The sequence below is a fragment of the Onthophagus taurus genome, chromosome 6 (assembly GCF_036711975.1).
Source record: "Onthophagus taurus isolate NC chromosome 6, IU_Otau_3.0, whole genome shotgun sequence".
NCBI classification, from domain to species: domain Eukaryota; kingdom Metazoa; phylum Arthropoda; class Insecta; order Coleoptera; family Scarabaeidae; genus Onthophagus; species Onthophagus taurus.
This window is the reverse complement of record NC_091971.1, coordinates 14,178,654-14,195,005: the sequence shown is the minus strand read 5'-3', so window position 1 is coordinate 14,195,005 and position 16,352 is coordinate 14,178,654. Positions and strand designations below refer to the sequence as shown.

General features: G+C 31.6%; 3 protein-coding genes and 1 long non-coding RNA gene across 4 annotated transcripts in view; 1 reads left to right on the top strand and 3 right to left on the bottom strand.

Annotated features, from left to right (window-relative positions):
• LOC111417482 (histone deacetylase 4) overlaps positions 1-16,352 on the top strand; it is a 54,974-nt gene that overhangs the window by 30,672 nt on the left and 7,950 nt on the right. The gene's annotated exons all lie outside the window — the stretch shown is intronic.
• Positions 765-1,910, bottom strand: LOC139430261 (trypsin-like). The gene is made up of 3 exons (XM_071196969.1): positions 1,774-1,910; positions 1,165-1,718; positions 765-1,109 (listed from the first exon to the last, which is right to left on the bottom strand). The coding sequence occupies exons 1-3, from the start codon at positions 1,820-1,822 to the stop codon at positions 960-962; spliced, it is 753 nt and encodes a 250-aa protein (XP_071053070.1). The 5' UTR covers positions 1,823-1,910; the 3' UTR covers positions 765-959.
• LOC139430260 (chymotrypsin-1-like) lies at positions 5,879-6,806 on the bottom strand. The gene is made up of 3 exons (XM_071196968.1): positions 6,754-6,806; positions 6,136-6,698; positions 5,879-6,080 (listed from the first exon to the last, which is right to left on the bottom strand). Exons 1-3 carry the CDS (start codon positions 6,800-6,802, stop codon positions 5,931-5,933), a joined length of 762 nt encoding a protein of 253 aa, XP_071053069.1. The 5' UTR covers positions 6,803-6,806; the 3' UTR covers positions 5,879-5,930.
• Positions 10,556-16,346, bottom strand: LOC111415949 (uncharacterized). The gene is made up of 2 exons (XR_002706464.2): positions 13,885-16,346; positions 10,556-13,764 (listed from the first exon to the last, which is right to left on the bottom strand). It is a non-coding gene; the product is annotated as an uncharacterized lncRNA (long non-coding RNA).

Genomic DNA, 16,352 nt, shown 5'->3' with positions numbered 1-16,352 from the left:
GGAGACATTATTTGGTGCACAATAGTGATTGCCTCTCTTACCGCTACTTCTTCTCTGTCATTTAACAGTATCCCCAAGTAGGTGAACCGTGTGGTCACCTCGAATCTAAAGTTGTCGATACATCGAGAAATACTAAGAAGAAAGGTTACAAAAAATTTAAAGGAAGTGTTTTATATCTTTAAAACCGCGTACACTACAAACAATATTCATATCATAAAAAGGGTGAAAATGTGGGCTTATAGCATCGTATAATCAGTAAATTTGACCCACTTACTTAGCGAGAGATCTCAGCGATTCGTTACGTGGCAGAACTACTTCCATGCAAGGAATTGACTCAATAAAGAGTAACTTTAAAGTTTATATAAGTTTTATAGACACATTATTACAAATGCTGTTGATGCAATGAAGAACTTATGAACAGGTACTAAATAGGGGTTTCCAGACATTGTATTTAAATTGTTTCTAAAAGCTTTGAAATCCATCAAAATTCATTTATGCCTTAACAGGTTGAGTGGCGACAAAGTGCGTCTAAATAGTAAAGTTAACTTACCTCCAGCCCATGCCAAGCTAAACACGCGCGTTAACATATTAACCACCCTTGATCTATTTAACTCGAAGCGAGTAGTTAAGGGTTAATCGTGTTTAATAGGAACTGTTAAAATGAGTTTGTGTACCTGATATAATCTATAAGAGATATAAGAGATATGCAATCTAATTTCTCCCCATAGAGAAAAAAATGTTTATTCACGAAACGTTTATTTTTGTATTATAGGTTTATTTTAATATAGTTCAACCGTTTATTTTCAATCCAACTCGGAAATTTAGGGTCTCAATACTGTTCCTTACCTACGATAGATAGCTCACATATTAGGATTTATTTTATTATATTTCCTTGTTTATTTATTTTTGTTGGTGTAAACACAAAGTTTAACAATAGAATTAATATTTAACATTTAAAATTAAGGAACATTTGTTTGAATAAACGTTAAAATTGCATTATGACCCACAGCAACAAAAATGTTGGTTTCAAGAATACCATTCTGAATTGTATATCCCGTTACTACGCCGGCTAATCGGTTGTTGTATATTGCCGGGCCACCTGAATCACCCTAAAATAAAAAGACACGAATAATTTTAATCAAAAATTATAAATTTTTAATTTACCTTCAAAATACTAGAGCTTTGTACTTCTGTAATAATTTGTGTTCCTGGACTCTCTATAATTCTTAGTTGAGTTCTTTGCAACCTTTCCGGCCTAACACCATCCAAACTAATTCTTCCATAACCGACTACAGTTAAATAAGCACCAATAGGTGGGACGTTAAATGCGTAATTAATGAGCCCAACTCTATCATTTAACACAACTTCTTCGGAGAGTGTAATCACAGCAATATCGTATGGACTTACACCTTGAGCAGGTTTCTCGTACTTAGGATGAATTCGGATGGATGCTGCTCTATACGTTTCTCCATTAGACAGATTAGAAAGTGCGTTTAGTCCAACAACTACTCGAACGTCATTGCGAGTACAAGTTTCATCCACACAATGAGCGGCGGTGATAACTTTATTTCGTCTTACTAAAGTACCTCCGCCACGACCGCCACACAAAACTACAACATAATAATTTGCTTCTGAAATATTGATGTTGTCACCATTTTTTATTCGCGTTTCAGGTACACTAACAGAATTATTCTCGTTGCCTTCATTTTGAGAATACACTAAAAATGGAATTAAAAAAATTAATTTGAGAAAATAAAATGTATGTTGAAATACCTGTTGTTAAGAACAACAAGAATATAAAGGATAACCAATTGGTGTTCATGTTCAGTTACTGCTTAAAACTGCTGCTGTTATCAAAATTAATAATTTATATAGGCGACCAAAAATATATTAACATAAAACTGTAATTACTTTAATAGTTTATACGCACATATATTATTTATATTGTTGTGTTGTATTGTGTTAGTTTAAGATGTATTACCTTATAAACATATTCGACAAATTATGTAGGCTTTATTTTCAGATTTAATAAATATAAATTAATTTATAATTAAAGGAAATGGTTTGATCCATTACGATTCTACTTCCACTGGTTATTTTTTTATTACGTCTTACGTGTTTCGGCTTACACCATCATTATAAATTAAAATTAATTCTATCATAATACATTTTTTAAAGTCTTGTGTAACAAAGGGAAGCTCATTTTGTACGAATAATCTTACCGAATCCCTATGTAACATGATAGAATTAATTTTAACAATTTATTATGTGTGTTTTTAAAAACAAACAATGTTTATACTGCAATTTATTTTATAAACTTATTAACTCTACCGGTTTCGGCCTAGACCATCGTCAGGAGTATATAAGGTTTTAAACATTCACAAAATACAATTAAATAAAGATAAAATTAAAAAATATAAAACGTTACTTTACCTCGTTGTATAAGGTTGAAGTTAGGAAACACATTCAAATTTACATTCAAATTTTGATATATCATTAATGGACTGTAAAATGAAATAGAATGATTAAGTTTTAACAATTATTGTACTACCTAAACTTAGAAAACTAGAATAGGGATGTAGCAGATGTATTAAGTGAAACATATAATGTCGGGTGGAACATAATCATGTTCCACAGGTGAGTGTGTCGTTTTGTTAAGAGCGTATGTGTTGAAATCTATTAATAGACTGGGTTAATATGGTTCAAAATAAAATGGAATTTATTTATAGAATAGTGTTATGGAAATGATTGGGATATGGAAACCAGTTGGATTGTATTCCTCGTGTGTATAAAAGGTAGAGGATTTAGGGGATAAGAAATTTAGTTAAATGTATTTTCTGGTGGTTTGGATTTAATGTTGTATGGGTTTGATAAGAACCTGGTCGTTTAAATTTTCGGTGTTTGGATATGTCTTTCGGATTTTGTCGATTTCATATGCCTCAAGTATGTTGAGTTTGAAGCCTTTGTTATGTTGATGGAGGAATTTTATATTTTTAGTTTCATCAAAGGTGTGGTGGTTTGAAGGAAAGTGTTTATGCTCTTTAACTCGTTGTCTGATGTTTCTTCCTCTTTCACCAATGTATGTTGCTCTGCAGGTGTCGCATTGGAGTGAGTAAACGCCGCTTTTAGATAGTGGATGAATCTGGTCTTTTGCGTTATTTAGGATTTGTAATAGAGTTGAGTTTGTTTTGAAGGTGATCTTTATGTTGTATCTTTTGAAAATTCTTTGTATGTCTATTGCAAGGTTGCCAGGGTAATTTACGGATCTGTATAGGATGAATTCTTTATTTTCTTTATTTTCAGGTGATAAAATTTTACTTATGTCAGAGTTTATTTGTTTTTTTGTATGTTTAGTAAGTAGATTATCTATGAATTGAGGGGGAAAATTATTGTTATATGCGATGTTCTTAATTATTTGGATTTCTTGGTTTTTGTAGTTGTCTGTCAATGGTGTTTCTTGTATATGATGTATGTATGAGTTGAAAGCAGCATATTTGTGTATATGGTGGTGAAAGGAGTTTGCAGGTATTACTGTATCTGATTGAGAAGGTTTCCTGTATATGTTGTATTTAATCTTATTTCCAACTTTTTTTCAGAGTAAGATCTAAGAAATTGATGGATTCATTCTTTTCAATTTCCGTAGTGAAATTGATTTTGTTGTGGAAAGTATTGACGTGTTGTAGAAGTTCACTGATGTTGTTGGGCGAAGAGTTATCCCAGAGAATCAAGATGTCATCAACATATCTTTTCCATAGTAAAATGTATTTATTGAGTGGATCAGTAGGTTCAAGTAGTGACGTTTCTAGTTGGTCTATGAAGAAATCTGCTAGTAGCCCGCGTGAACCGGGCTGGTGAACCCATTGGGAGTCCGTCATTGTATTTAAACATTTCTCCATTGAATTGGCAAAAATTAAGTTCAGTGCAGTGTTTTATTAATTTAAATTTATAGACTAAACATTTAGACGACTTTTCAGGTAATTGTGAACTATGGTTCAATCAAATGAGATCATTTATGAGGGAGGTTGATATTAGAAATTGTTTCTACTAGCTCTTTTCTATTTTTGATTGTGTTAGCAGGTTTATATTGTAACTGTTTGGTAATAAAGAGACTGACGAATCTGGCTGTTTTTTCAGTACTTGAGTTAACAGATGTGACTATGGGGCGAATAGGATAGTTTTATTTATGTAATTTTATGATTGAATATAGCATAGAAATTCTAGGGTTCATCGGTATATGGTTAAATTCTTTAAGGTCTTGTTATTTTATAAAAGAGCTACATTCTTTAATTAACTTTTTAGTTTTGGTATGGAATGTGTTGAGAGGATTTCGTGTGATTTTCACAAAATTATTATTATTAAAGAAATCATAAAAACAATACCTGAATTTTTATCGGCTTTAGTTACCTTTAAATTGTTGTCTTTAATTTTATTTTTTATTGTTTTAAGAAGAGTTTTTTCTTTTTTCTGTTGTTCGTTGTGTTCCTCTATGGGGTTCTTCCTTTTGATTCTTTTTTCATCTTTTCTCAAAAATTCAATTAAGGGTAGGCACACACGGTCGATTATTTATCGACGAAACAGTTTAGTTGGATTGGATTGAAATCACGATGCATTATTAATTTATAACCGACTAAACTGTTTAGTTGTTCATAAATCGTGTTGTATGCACACACATATCGATTTCGAAACAACTTGTATTTATATTGAATTGAATATAAATATATAATTGAATTACGTCATCATTGCAAGTATGCAACCAATATCACAATATTGGTACTGCAATACGCGATTTGCGTATAATGCGTATTGCACTGTGATATTGGTTGCATACTTGCAATGATGACGTCGGGTACGATAATTAATTAACACACTGTATTTAGTATAGTATATAATTAACTGCGGTAGTAAAACGGAAAATAATTTAACTTAATTTTTGATATAAATTCACTTATCATAAAATAATTGAGAGAAACTAAAGTAGTAATTGATTTATGTTACTAGAGAAGACACTTCAACTCTCATTAAAGTTGCGCGCGCAACCTAAATTCCTAAAAATCTCAACTCAACTATCGACTGTGTGTGCGCTTCAATATGAAGCTGTGGCATTATCGGAGTTGTACGATAGTTGCACAACTTTTTAATCATAAGTGCACATCGTCTCCTTTTGATTAAAAAATCGAGTTGATTTGTAATTGTGTTGTGTGTGCACCTACATTAAACTGAATACATTTATGTCCATCGACTAAACTATTGGCCGACTAAAAATCGACCGTGTGTGCCTACCCTAAGTCACTTCTTATTTCAGTTTCGTTGGGGTGTCCTTTGGCGATGTCCTCTAATTCGATGGCTAGTATATTTAATTGTGTGTTTTGGGGGGTGGCGTATTTATGTCCTTTTTGGAATAAGTTTTCTTCTTCTTCAGTGAATATGACGTTGGTGAGGTTGGTGAAAGGTGCGTGTGGTGACAGGTTCGTTCTTGTTTTCTAATTGTTGTTTCTCCCTTCTCAAGTTCTCAATTTTCTTCTGTTTATTAAGTCTGTTTTCTTTTATAGTATTGGTTTTATGTTCTTTAGATTCTGCGATTATTTCATTAAGTTCTATATAATGTAATCTCTCTGACACTATGTTATAGATTCTCAAGAGATTTCTATTGTGAAAATCCAAGTTTTTATATTGCTTGTTTAGTTCAGTTTTTATGTGTTTCGTTCTTATTTGGTTAACGATTTTTTCTGTAAATTTATTTGAAAATTTATATCTGGTATATGCTGGTTTAAGTTGTTTCCATTTACCTATTAATTTATTATGTCTCTGATGATGGCGTAAGCCGAAACATGTAAGACGTAATAAAAGAAAATAACGGAATATACATATATGGAGATAAAAATGTTTATTCACAAAACATTTAGCATTAGATTAATACTTAACATTTCAAATTAAGGAATATTTCTTCGAATAAAGGTTAAAATTGCTTTTTTACCCACAGCAACAAAAATGTTGGTTTCAACAATACCATTCCGACTTGTATATCCCGATACTACGCCGGCTAATCGGTTGTTGTATATCGCCGGGCCACCTGAATCACCCTAACATAAAAAGACACTAATAATTTTAATTACAAATTATAAATTTGTAATTTACCTTCAAAACACTAGAACTTTGTACTTCTGTAATAATCTGTGTTCCTGGACGCTCTATAATTCTTAGTCGAGTTCTTTGCAACCTTTCCGGCTTAACGCCATCTAAATTAATATTTCCATAACCGACTACAGTCAAATAAGCACCAATAGGTGGGACGTTAAATGCGTAATTAATGAGCCCAACTCTGTTATTTAACGCAACTTTTTCGGAGAGTGTAATCACAGCAATGTCATATGGACTTACACCTTGAGCAGGTTTCTTGTACATAGGATGAATCCGAATGGATTTTGCCCTATAAGTTTTTCCATTGGGCAGATTAGAAAGTGCGTTTAGTCCAACAACTACTCGAACCTTATTGCGGGTACAAGTTTCATCCACACAATGAGCGGCGGTGATAACTTTGTTTCGTCTTACTAAAGTACCTCCGCCACGACCGCCACACAAAACTACAACATAGTAATTTGCTTGTGAAATATTGATGTTGTCACCATTTCTTATTCGCGTTTCAGGTACAATAACTGAATTATTGTCTATGGTCGTGTTGCCTTCATTTTGAGATAACACTAAAAATGGAATTAAAAAAATTAATTTAAGAAAATAAAATGTATCTTGAAATACCTGTTGTTAAGAACAACAAGAATATAAAGGATAACCAATTGGTGTTCATGTTCAGTTACTGCTTAAAACTGCTGCTGTTATCAAAATTAATAATTTATATAGGCGACCAAAAATATATTAGCATAAAACTGTAATTATTTTAATAGTTTATACGCACATATATTATATATATTGTTGTGTTGTATTGTGTTAGTTTAAGATGTATTACCTTATAAACATATTCGACAAATTATTATGTAATATTATTGATATAAGTCCCTCGATACTTTATTATTTTCAGTTGAGTTCTTTCAGAAAAGTTATAGTCGGCATTTTGTTATACAGGGTGTTTTATTGAGACCTCATGGCACTAATGGAGCATGTTCAAAATATTTCGTACATTTTGACCACATTTTTGGTGCTATCTTAGCACAAACAATGAATGGTAGCCAAAATCGAAAGAAAAAGGCAATGGGGGGTTAGAAAATGGATGCTTGAATGGAAATCGAGGGCACATAATTTAGTTGACAGCTAAGTAACTGAGAATAGATCATATTTTAAAACCTTGCTACGAATGTCTGAATGCGAGGCGTTTCACATAATTCACACAGTTATTAAATTTTGGAATAACGTCTTTCGATCCACATCCAGGAATATTGAGTGCGTTAGAAATTCTCTCAGCTGCTATCATTCTCAAAACTCAATTTTGTAATCTTGATTGTTGCGTCGTACAACACCAGTTCACTAGCATACAATTCGAGAAACAGCATAGTCTCATTGTCTTGTAAATTAATAATATGCGACCAAATTCACGACAAAAATCAAACCAGTTTAATCTGAACCTGACCACCACCCTTATCTGTGACGTTAGCTACTGACGACACCTTGTTCATATGGAGCGTGCCTCATGCGTCGTGGGAATGTGGCTTAAATCTACAATGAAAATTAGTTTTTATCTTTGCATGAGGATATCCAACTTCTTGTCATCTATGTAGTTGATGCCTAAATCTTGTCTAAATTGTTGCAGTAGGCAGATACAGCAAGTTTTTTTTCAATGTTCTCCATACCATTGATTGAGAATTATTAAATGTGTAGATATCCATTGCGTACTAACACTGGGATTGCGACATGGCAAGCATGTTCTCCTAACAATATTCTGCTGTTACTCGTTCGTACTGAATATGAATGCTGCGAGGTGAGTCAGTTTTTCGAAGAACATGAAAAGTTATGCCAACATTTTTGAACAGTGAACTTGACCTGAATAAGTACTTTACCTTATAAATGATGTCATACCGCACTTGTCTAATGCGCCGCGAAGCTAGATATAACTTCAAAAAGCACTCTTCACACAATTTTTTTTGCTAGAAGTAAAACCTAGAAAACAAATTCCATTAGTGCTGTCACGAAACATACTGTATAGCTTTGAAAGTATTTATTGCTCAACTCAACATTTTTGTACCACACCATAATATCGTATGAATAATGTATATCTTTCTGCCTTATTTTGCTGTATTTACGATAAACCCGAATTGAATTAGCTTTGTACTTTTGGCTTATTCGGAATATGTGGCTACTACATGGATACAGATTTATCCATGCAATAAAGAACAGTTATGACTTATTTTGTCTTGGTAAAGTTTCTCTGAATATTTGACATAACATAGCATTTTAATTGAAGAATATCACAGGATTCCTCATTTTGTGTTAGCTTATTACGTATATATGGTCCAGTTAACGTGAGACAAGCGATTATCTCGAAAACGGTTCATTTCAGCATTCATATATCATATGATATCATTTTTTGACCTTGATCTTATTTTCAAGGTCATATGAAGGTCACGACCAATTTTTTTAAATGCTCACCCTATGTTTATGTTTGCAAAATCGGAATCTATGGATAAAAGTAAAATACGACGGCGAAACATCTTTTGTAGACAAACTCTAAATAATTTTTTTATTCAAATAGTTTTAAATATTGTTTATTTATAAAAAAATGATTAAACTATACTATTAATCAACAACAAGTATAAAATTTATAATAAATGTTCAAATATATCCCCACCCATTTCAATACATTTATTAACCCTTGTACTAAAACTTTCTTTACATCTTAAACGGTTTTCTTGGCTACTGTTTCTGCATTCATTTCTTATCCGCTCTTTCAAGTTTTCTGGCGTAGTCGGTACTTCAGGATAAACATTATCCTTAAGGACGCCCCACAGAAAAAAAATCTAGAGGTGTTAAATCAGGTGATCTGGCAGGCCAGGAAATTGGACCTCCCCTTCCAATTTATCGCCCAGCATATAATCCCGATCTAAAGCTTCACGTGCAATATGTGAAAAATGTGTTGGACACCCATCATTTTGCAGCCACATATTTTGTCTTTCTTCGAATATCGGTACTTCTCCCCATTCAGCATACCATCAATAAAGTATGGACCGATCAATTTTTCACCAATTATGCCACACCAAACATTAACCGGCCAAGGTTTTTGGTGTTCTACTTAATGCAACTATCTACTTCACGTCCAACCGCATTCGTTCTTGTGTCCATTGATAAAATATTAATCGATATTCAAAAATCACCTCCATAAAGCTGTTGATGCAATGAAATGTGGCATGGGTGACACGTGTTGCGCTTTAATATTCTTAAAATGCTGGTCTTCGATATTCCGGCGTCAATTGCAAGTCATCGAGTGCTAACTTGAGGATTTACCTCAACGCTGGCTAATACCGCAATTTCCTTTTCTTCCGTAGTTACAGTTGCTCGCCGAGTTCTTTTTCTTGATTCTGCATTTCCAGCGTTAGTGAAATCATTCACAACTCTGTAAATGGTACTTCTCGAAGGCGTATTTCGATCAGGAAAACGTTCTCGATACAAAGCTACAAATAAAAATCATTTCGACTTTTTCTGCCACACTTCAGAGTATCTATGATTTTATGACTTAGTTTAAACACTTTGCCTTAATGTAAAACGATGGAATGAATTCAGAATTTCTTGCTAAGCAGTATTTATGCAAATTTAGTTTTACCTGTTACATTTTAAAACAATTCAACCAATTAAGTCTCTGAAAGCGATATTCTGAAAATGCCGACATAAGCAGTTCCACGAACTCTTGTTTTTTATGCGTTATTCTGTTATCAAATTGACAGAGGCGGAGAAATGTCCGAACCTTTAGACCTCTTTCCAAAGGTATTTCCGAAGAGCCAAGTCACCCGATGTACCTCTGCTGGATTTTTTTTTGTTAAGCATTCTTAAATAATATTCTAAGAATTAAGAATTAAAGACAATGTATCGAAGCGGGTAGGAAAATGTTTAAAAATTCATAAATCTTATTTGTTCTTGCTAGATTATAAACGTTAGTTAATTGTTTCTGAAGAAGTTTCAGTTTTTTTCAAAATACACAGTAAAAATTTTTTATATTTTTTTTAATTACTTTAATCCACAGATTCAGATTTTACAATAAAATATGTAGGGTGCCATTTAAAAAATTGGTCGTGACCTTCATATAACCTTGAAAATAAGGTCAAGGTCAAAAATGTTATCGTCATATGGTTTCCCCCTTCGCACAGAACAACTTTTATTTGAAATTAAAGACAATTTTGCACTTTAACAATGGAAATCCTTTATTTTTCAGCTTTTACCGGTTTCGCCCTTAGGGCATCCTCGGAAAGCAACCTGTTGTATAAAACAACATAAGAGTACAATAATGCTTTATCTTAATATACATATATCAAATTAAAAATGAACAAAATAAACTTAATAATTGTTTTTGGTTTTTCTTAACATTGTGTTGGTTTAGATGGAAAATTCTTTTTTATACTTTTCAATGTTATATTTATTTAAATTCTACATGTTTCGAGGATCCAGTCCTCATCCTCAGGAAAACTCCTGTACATGAATACAAGATAACAAATTAAAATTAAAATTAAGTTTGAAATTTAAAACAATGTGTAAAAGTAAATTATAGGTTATGTCAATCTTAAAGAAAATTAATGAGTTTTTACTTACGTCGATCTTTGAACAAAAGATAATCATATCCCTCAGATTACAAATCTTATGATTAAACAATTAAAACAGAAACAAACTTTTAAACTTCTAAAATTGAAATGGAGATTTTGCAATTCATCGGCATGTATTACGGAACCAGTTTTTTGGATGACGTATATCGTTATGCTACATATAATAAAGTCAAACCCATATTAAAATTAAAATCAAAGGCAATTGGCAACAGTGAATTTAGATATTTAAATGATTTAAATTCAAAAAATTTTTTAAAAGGAATTTTTAGTGTTCTTTTAAAAACTTTCTATGGATTGGGGTTGGGTTTGTGATGGGAAGTTTGGGATTTTTTGGATAGGATGGGAATAGTAGCCAAGGAACCAAAATATTGCAGAATCAAGTCGCTACTTTATCTCGATGCTCTCGTTTATTTTGGTGTTTAGTAGGTGTGAAAGGTTGCTTTAGGAATGAATAAATTGGTCTATGGAAAGTTTGTACCTGTTCATTAAGGCATAGGGTATTGGGATTGTTAGCTATAAATTTTTTAATTTCGTATCCCTCCAGTAATTCCATTAAATGTCCTTTATTAATATTGTGGAGTATGTGTGCATCTTTGTTTTCATTGAATTCGTGGTCATGATTAAATATTAGGTGTTTACCAAAGTTAGAATTGTCTCTAGTTTTATGTTCTTTTATCCGTGTTTTTAGTGCTCTACCTGTTTCACCTATGTATGTTGCGTTGCAAGTTGTGCATTTCAATTTATATACTCCATTTTTGTCGAGTGTATTGAACGATTGTTTATTATTTATCAAGGAATTAGTTAAAGTGTTGTTCGTTTTGAAAGTTATATTGAGATCATATTTAGTAAAAATTTTCTTTATTTTAGTAGTTAAATGTCCTGGGTATTGTATTGAAGAACAATATTTAGGTTTATTTCTTTGATAACAGGGTATTAATGATGTATTGTTTTGTAGGTGGCATTTTTGTTTTTGTTTGTCTATCATTTTGTCAATCAAGTTTTCTGGGAAATTATTATTTCTTGTTATCTGCTTGATAATGTTCAATTCCTTCTCCAAATTTTCCGGTTTCAAATATGTATTAAAGGCTCTATGTAAGTATGTTCTAATTGCTGCCATCTTATGTGTGTTTGAGTGAAATGAGTTATAGGGAATAATTGAGTCTGTTTGTGTGGGTTTTCTGTAAATGTTGTAATGTATGTCATTGTCCATTTTATGTATTTCGACATCGAGAAAGTTTATTTTATTATCACTTTCAATTTCTGTGGTGAATTTTATGTTGGGGTGTAATCCATTAAGGTATGAGTGCATATTTTCAGCTATGGAATGGTCTTGGGTATTAAATACTACTAATATGTCGTCTACATATCGTTTCCATGTTATGATCTTGTTCTTAAAAGGGTTGACATTATTTATTATATGGTCGTTCTCTAGTTTATTGAGGAAAATGTCAGCTATTAGTCCACTGAGGGGTGAACCCATTGGTAGACCTTCACTGTACATATACATTTTATCATTAAACAGGCAAAAATTTTGTTCGATACATAATTTGAACAAATTATAAATTGTGTCTATTTCCCCTTTATCTTTTAATTTATTTTCCAATATGGTTTTAATAATTTCCAATGATTCTCCAGTAGGTATGTTAGTGTATAGATTGGTTATGTCATATGAAACTAGAAGGTAATTTTCCTTTAACGTTAAGCTGTTAAGTTCCGTTAGTAAATTGTTTCTATTTTTAATTGTGTGACTTGGTTGAAATTCAATGACATTTTTCATGAAGGTTATAAGGAATTTTGCTATTCTATAGGTACTAGAATCTATTGAGGTAATGATTGGTCGTATGGGATGATTTTCTTTATGTAGTTTAATGAGGGAGTATAATCGTGGTATCTTTGGGTTCATCGGAAGTAACTTATTGGGGTATTTTTCATATTTGGATAGGGTTTCTTTTATTTTGTTAATATATCTTCTAACCTTATTATTAAAAGTAACAGTGGGATTTCTTTCAATTTGTCTAAAGTTATTTTCGTTAAGGAAAGTTTCAGTTTTAATATTATATTCGTTTTTATCTAGTATAACCAAACCTGCATTTTTATCTCCCTTGGTGATTATCAGTTGGTTGTCTTTTACTTTTCTCTTTATGTCTTGTATTGTTGTTGTTTCTTTCCTCTGCTCTTCTCTTAATGTTCTCTTCTTCTTGTTCTCGTTTTGGAGTTTGTCTCTATCTCTTTTAATTTCTTCCCCGATCAATAACTGTTGTATTTCTCTTGAAATGTTTCCTTCATTAGGTTTACCTTTAATTGTAGCCTCAATTTCCAATGCAGTTCTTCGTAAGCTTGGTTCTTTTTTGGGGGCATATTTGTTACTTTTGTTGAGAATTTTCATTTCATTTTTATTGAAATGTACCTTTGATAAGTTGGTCAGTCTGTCATGGAAAATATGATGTATTTTATATTTCGATTCATCATCTGAGTCTTTTCTCTTCTTTTTCTCTTTTCGCAGTTGTTCTAGCTTCTTATTCTTTTTTCTCCATTCATCTTCCATTTTACTTCTCTGTAGCATCTTAGAGTTGTTAATTATATCTTCAATTTGTAAGAAGTCAAATTGTGTTGTCATTTCTTGATAAAATTGGTAAAGTTTGATGTTTGTTATGTTGATTATTGAGTAATGCCTTTTGATTTCGCCTTTAATCTGTTTTTCTATCATTTTCTGAATCATATTGTCATCCAAATGTTTAGGATATTTGTGTATTGTAAATTTTGGTGTGAGTCTCTCTTCTAAACACGTTTTGAGGAATCGAATGTGTTGCAGTTCCATTTGTAATCGTTGTTGGTATTTCTTGTATTCATATAGTGATATGGTCGTATCAACCTCATTGTAATAATTGTTTTTGGTTTTTCTTAACATTGTGTTGGTTTAGATGGAAAATTCTTTTTTATACTTTTCAATGTTATATTTATTTAAATTCTACATGTTTCGAGGATCCAGTCCTCATCCTCAGGAAAACTCCTGTACATGAATACAAGATAACAAATTAAAATTAAAATTAAGTTTGAAATTTAAAACAATGTGTAAAAGTAAATTATAGGTTATGTCAATCTTAAAGAAAATTAATGAGTTTTTACTTACGTCGATCTTTGAACAAAAGATAATCATATCCCTCAGATTACAAATCTTATGATTAAACAATTAAAACAGAAACAAACTTTTAAACTTCTAAAATTGAAATGGAGATTTTGCAATTCATCGGCATGTATTACGGAACCAGTTTTTTGGATGACGTATATCGTTATGCTACATATAATAAAGTCAAACCCATATTAAAATTAAAATCAAAGGCAATTGGCAACAGTGAATTTAGATATTTAAATGATTTAAATTCAAAAAATTTTTTAAAAGGAATTTTTAGTGTTCTTTTAAAAACTTTCTATGGATTGGGGTTGGGTTTGTGATGGGAAGTTTGGGATTTTTTGGATAGGATGGGAATAGTAGCCAAGGAACCAAAATATTGCAGAATCAAGTCGCTACTTTATCTCGATGCTCTCGTTTATTTTGGTGTTTAGTAGGTGTGAAAGGTTGCTTTAGGAATGAATAAATTGGTCTATGGAAAGTTTGTACCTGTTCATTAAGGCATAGGGTATTGGGATTGTTAGCTATAAATTTTTTAATTTCGTATCCCTCCAGTAATTCCATTAAATGTCCTTTATTAATATTGTGGAGTATGTGTGCATCTTTGTTTTCATTGAATTCGTGGTCATGATTAAATATTAGGTGTTTACCAAAGTTAGAATTGTCTCTAGTTTTATGTTCTTTTATCCGTGTTTTTAGTGCTCTACCTGTTTCACCTATGTATGTTGCGTTGCAAGTTGTGCATTTCAATTTATATACTCCATTTTTGTCGAGTGTATTGAACGATTGTTTATTATTTATCAAGGAATTAGTTAAAGTGTTGTTCGTTTTGAAAGTTATATTGAGATCATATTTAGTAAAAATTTTCTTTATTTTAGTAGTTAAATGTCCTGGGTATTGTATTGAAGAACAATATTTAGGTTTATTTCTTTGATAACAGGGTATTAATGATGTATTGTTTTGTAGGTGGCATTTTTGTTTTTGTTTGTCTATCATTTTGTCAATCAAGTTTTCTGGGAAATTATTATTTCTTGTTATCTGCTTGATAATGTTCAATTCCTTCTCCAAATTTTCCGGTTTCAAATATGTATTAAAGGCTCTATGTAAGTATGTTCTAATTGCTGCCATCTTATGTGTGTTTGAGTGAAATGAGTTATAGGGAATAATTGAGTCTGTTTGTGTGGGTTTTCTGTAAATGTTGTAATGTATGTCATTGTCCATTTTATGTATTTCGACATCGAGAAAGTTTATTTTATTATCACTTTCAATTTCTGTGGTGAATTTTATGTTGGGGTGTAATCCATTAAGGTATGAGTGCATATTTTCAGCTATGGAATGGTCTTGGGTATTAAATACTACTAATATGTCGTCTACATATCGTTTCCATGTTATGATCTTGTTCTTAAAAGGGTTGACATTATTTATTATATGGTCGTTCTCTAGTTTATTGAGGAAAATGTCAGCTATTAGTCCACTGAGGGGTGAACCCATTGGTAGACCTTCACTGTACATATACATTTTATCATTAAACAGGCAAAAATTTTGTTCGATACATAATTTGAACAAATTATAAATTGTGTCTATTTCCCCTTTATCTTTTAATTTATTTTCCAATATGGTTTTAATAATTTCCAATGATTCTCCAGTAGGTATGTTAGTGTATAGATTGGTTATGTCATATGAAACTAGAAGGTAATTTTCCTTTAACGTTAAGCTGTTAAGTTCCGTTAGTAAATTGTTTCTATTTTTAATTGTGTGACTTGGTTGAAATTCAATGACATTTTTCATGAAGGTTATAAGGAATTTTGCTATTCTATAGGTACTAGAATCTATTGAGGTAATGATTGGTCGTATGGGATGATTTTCTTTATGTAGTTTAATGAGGGAGTATAATCGTGGTATCTTTGGGTTCATCGGAAGTAACTTATTGGGGTATTTTTCATATTTGGATAGGGTTTCTTTTATTTTGTTAATATATCTTCTAACCTTATTATTAAAAGTAACAGTGGGATTTCTTTCAATTTGTCTAAAGTTATTTTCGTTAAGGAAAGTTTCAGTTTTAATATTATATTCGTTTTTATCTAGTATAACCAAACCTGCATTTTTATCTCCCTTGGTGATTATCAGTTGGTTGTCTTTTACTTTTCTCTTTATGTCTTGTATTGTTGTTGTTTCTTTCCTCTGCTCTTCTCTTAATGTTCTCTTCTTCTTGTTCTCGTTTTGGAGTTTGTCTCTATCTCTTTTAATTTCTTCCCCGATCAATAACTGTTGTATTTCTCTTGAAATGTTTCCTTCATTAGGTTTACCTTTAATTGTAGCCTCAATTTCCAATGCAGTTCTTCGTAAGCTTGGTTCTTTTTTGGGGGCATATTTGTTACTTTTGTTGAGAATTTTCATTTCATTTTTATTGAAATGTACCTTTGATAAGTTGGTCAGTCTGTCATGGAAAATATGATGTATTTTTTTTT

Excerpts from the sequence above, each read along its gene's own strand:
- LOC139430261 (XM_071196969.1), bottom strand. The coding sequence starts at position 1,822 with ATGAACACCAATTGGTTATCCTTTATATTCTTGTTGTTCTTAACAACA. Across the intron at positions 1,719-1,773 it reads CTTGTTGTTCTTAACAACAG|TGTATTCTCAAAATGAAGGC; the intron begins GTATTTCAACAT and ends TTCCATTTTTAG. Across the intron at positions 1,110-1,164 it reads AAAGCTCTAGTATTTTGAAG|GGTGATTCAGGTGGCCCGGC; the intron begins GTAAATTAAAAA and ends TTTTTATTTTAG.
- LOC139430260 (XM_071196968.1), bottom strand. The coding sequence starts at position 6,802 with ATGAACACCAATTGGTTATCCTTTATATTCTTGTTGTTCTTAACAACA. Across the intron at positions 6,699-6,753 it reads CTTGTTGTTCTTAACAACAG|TGTTATCTCAAAATGAAGGC; the intron begins GTATTTCAAGAT and ends TTCCATTTTTAG. Across the intron at positions 6,081-6,135 it reads AAAGTTCTAGTGTTTTGAAG|GGTGATTCAGGTGGCCCGGC; the intron begins GTAAATTACAAA and ends TTTTTATGTTAG.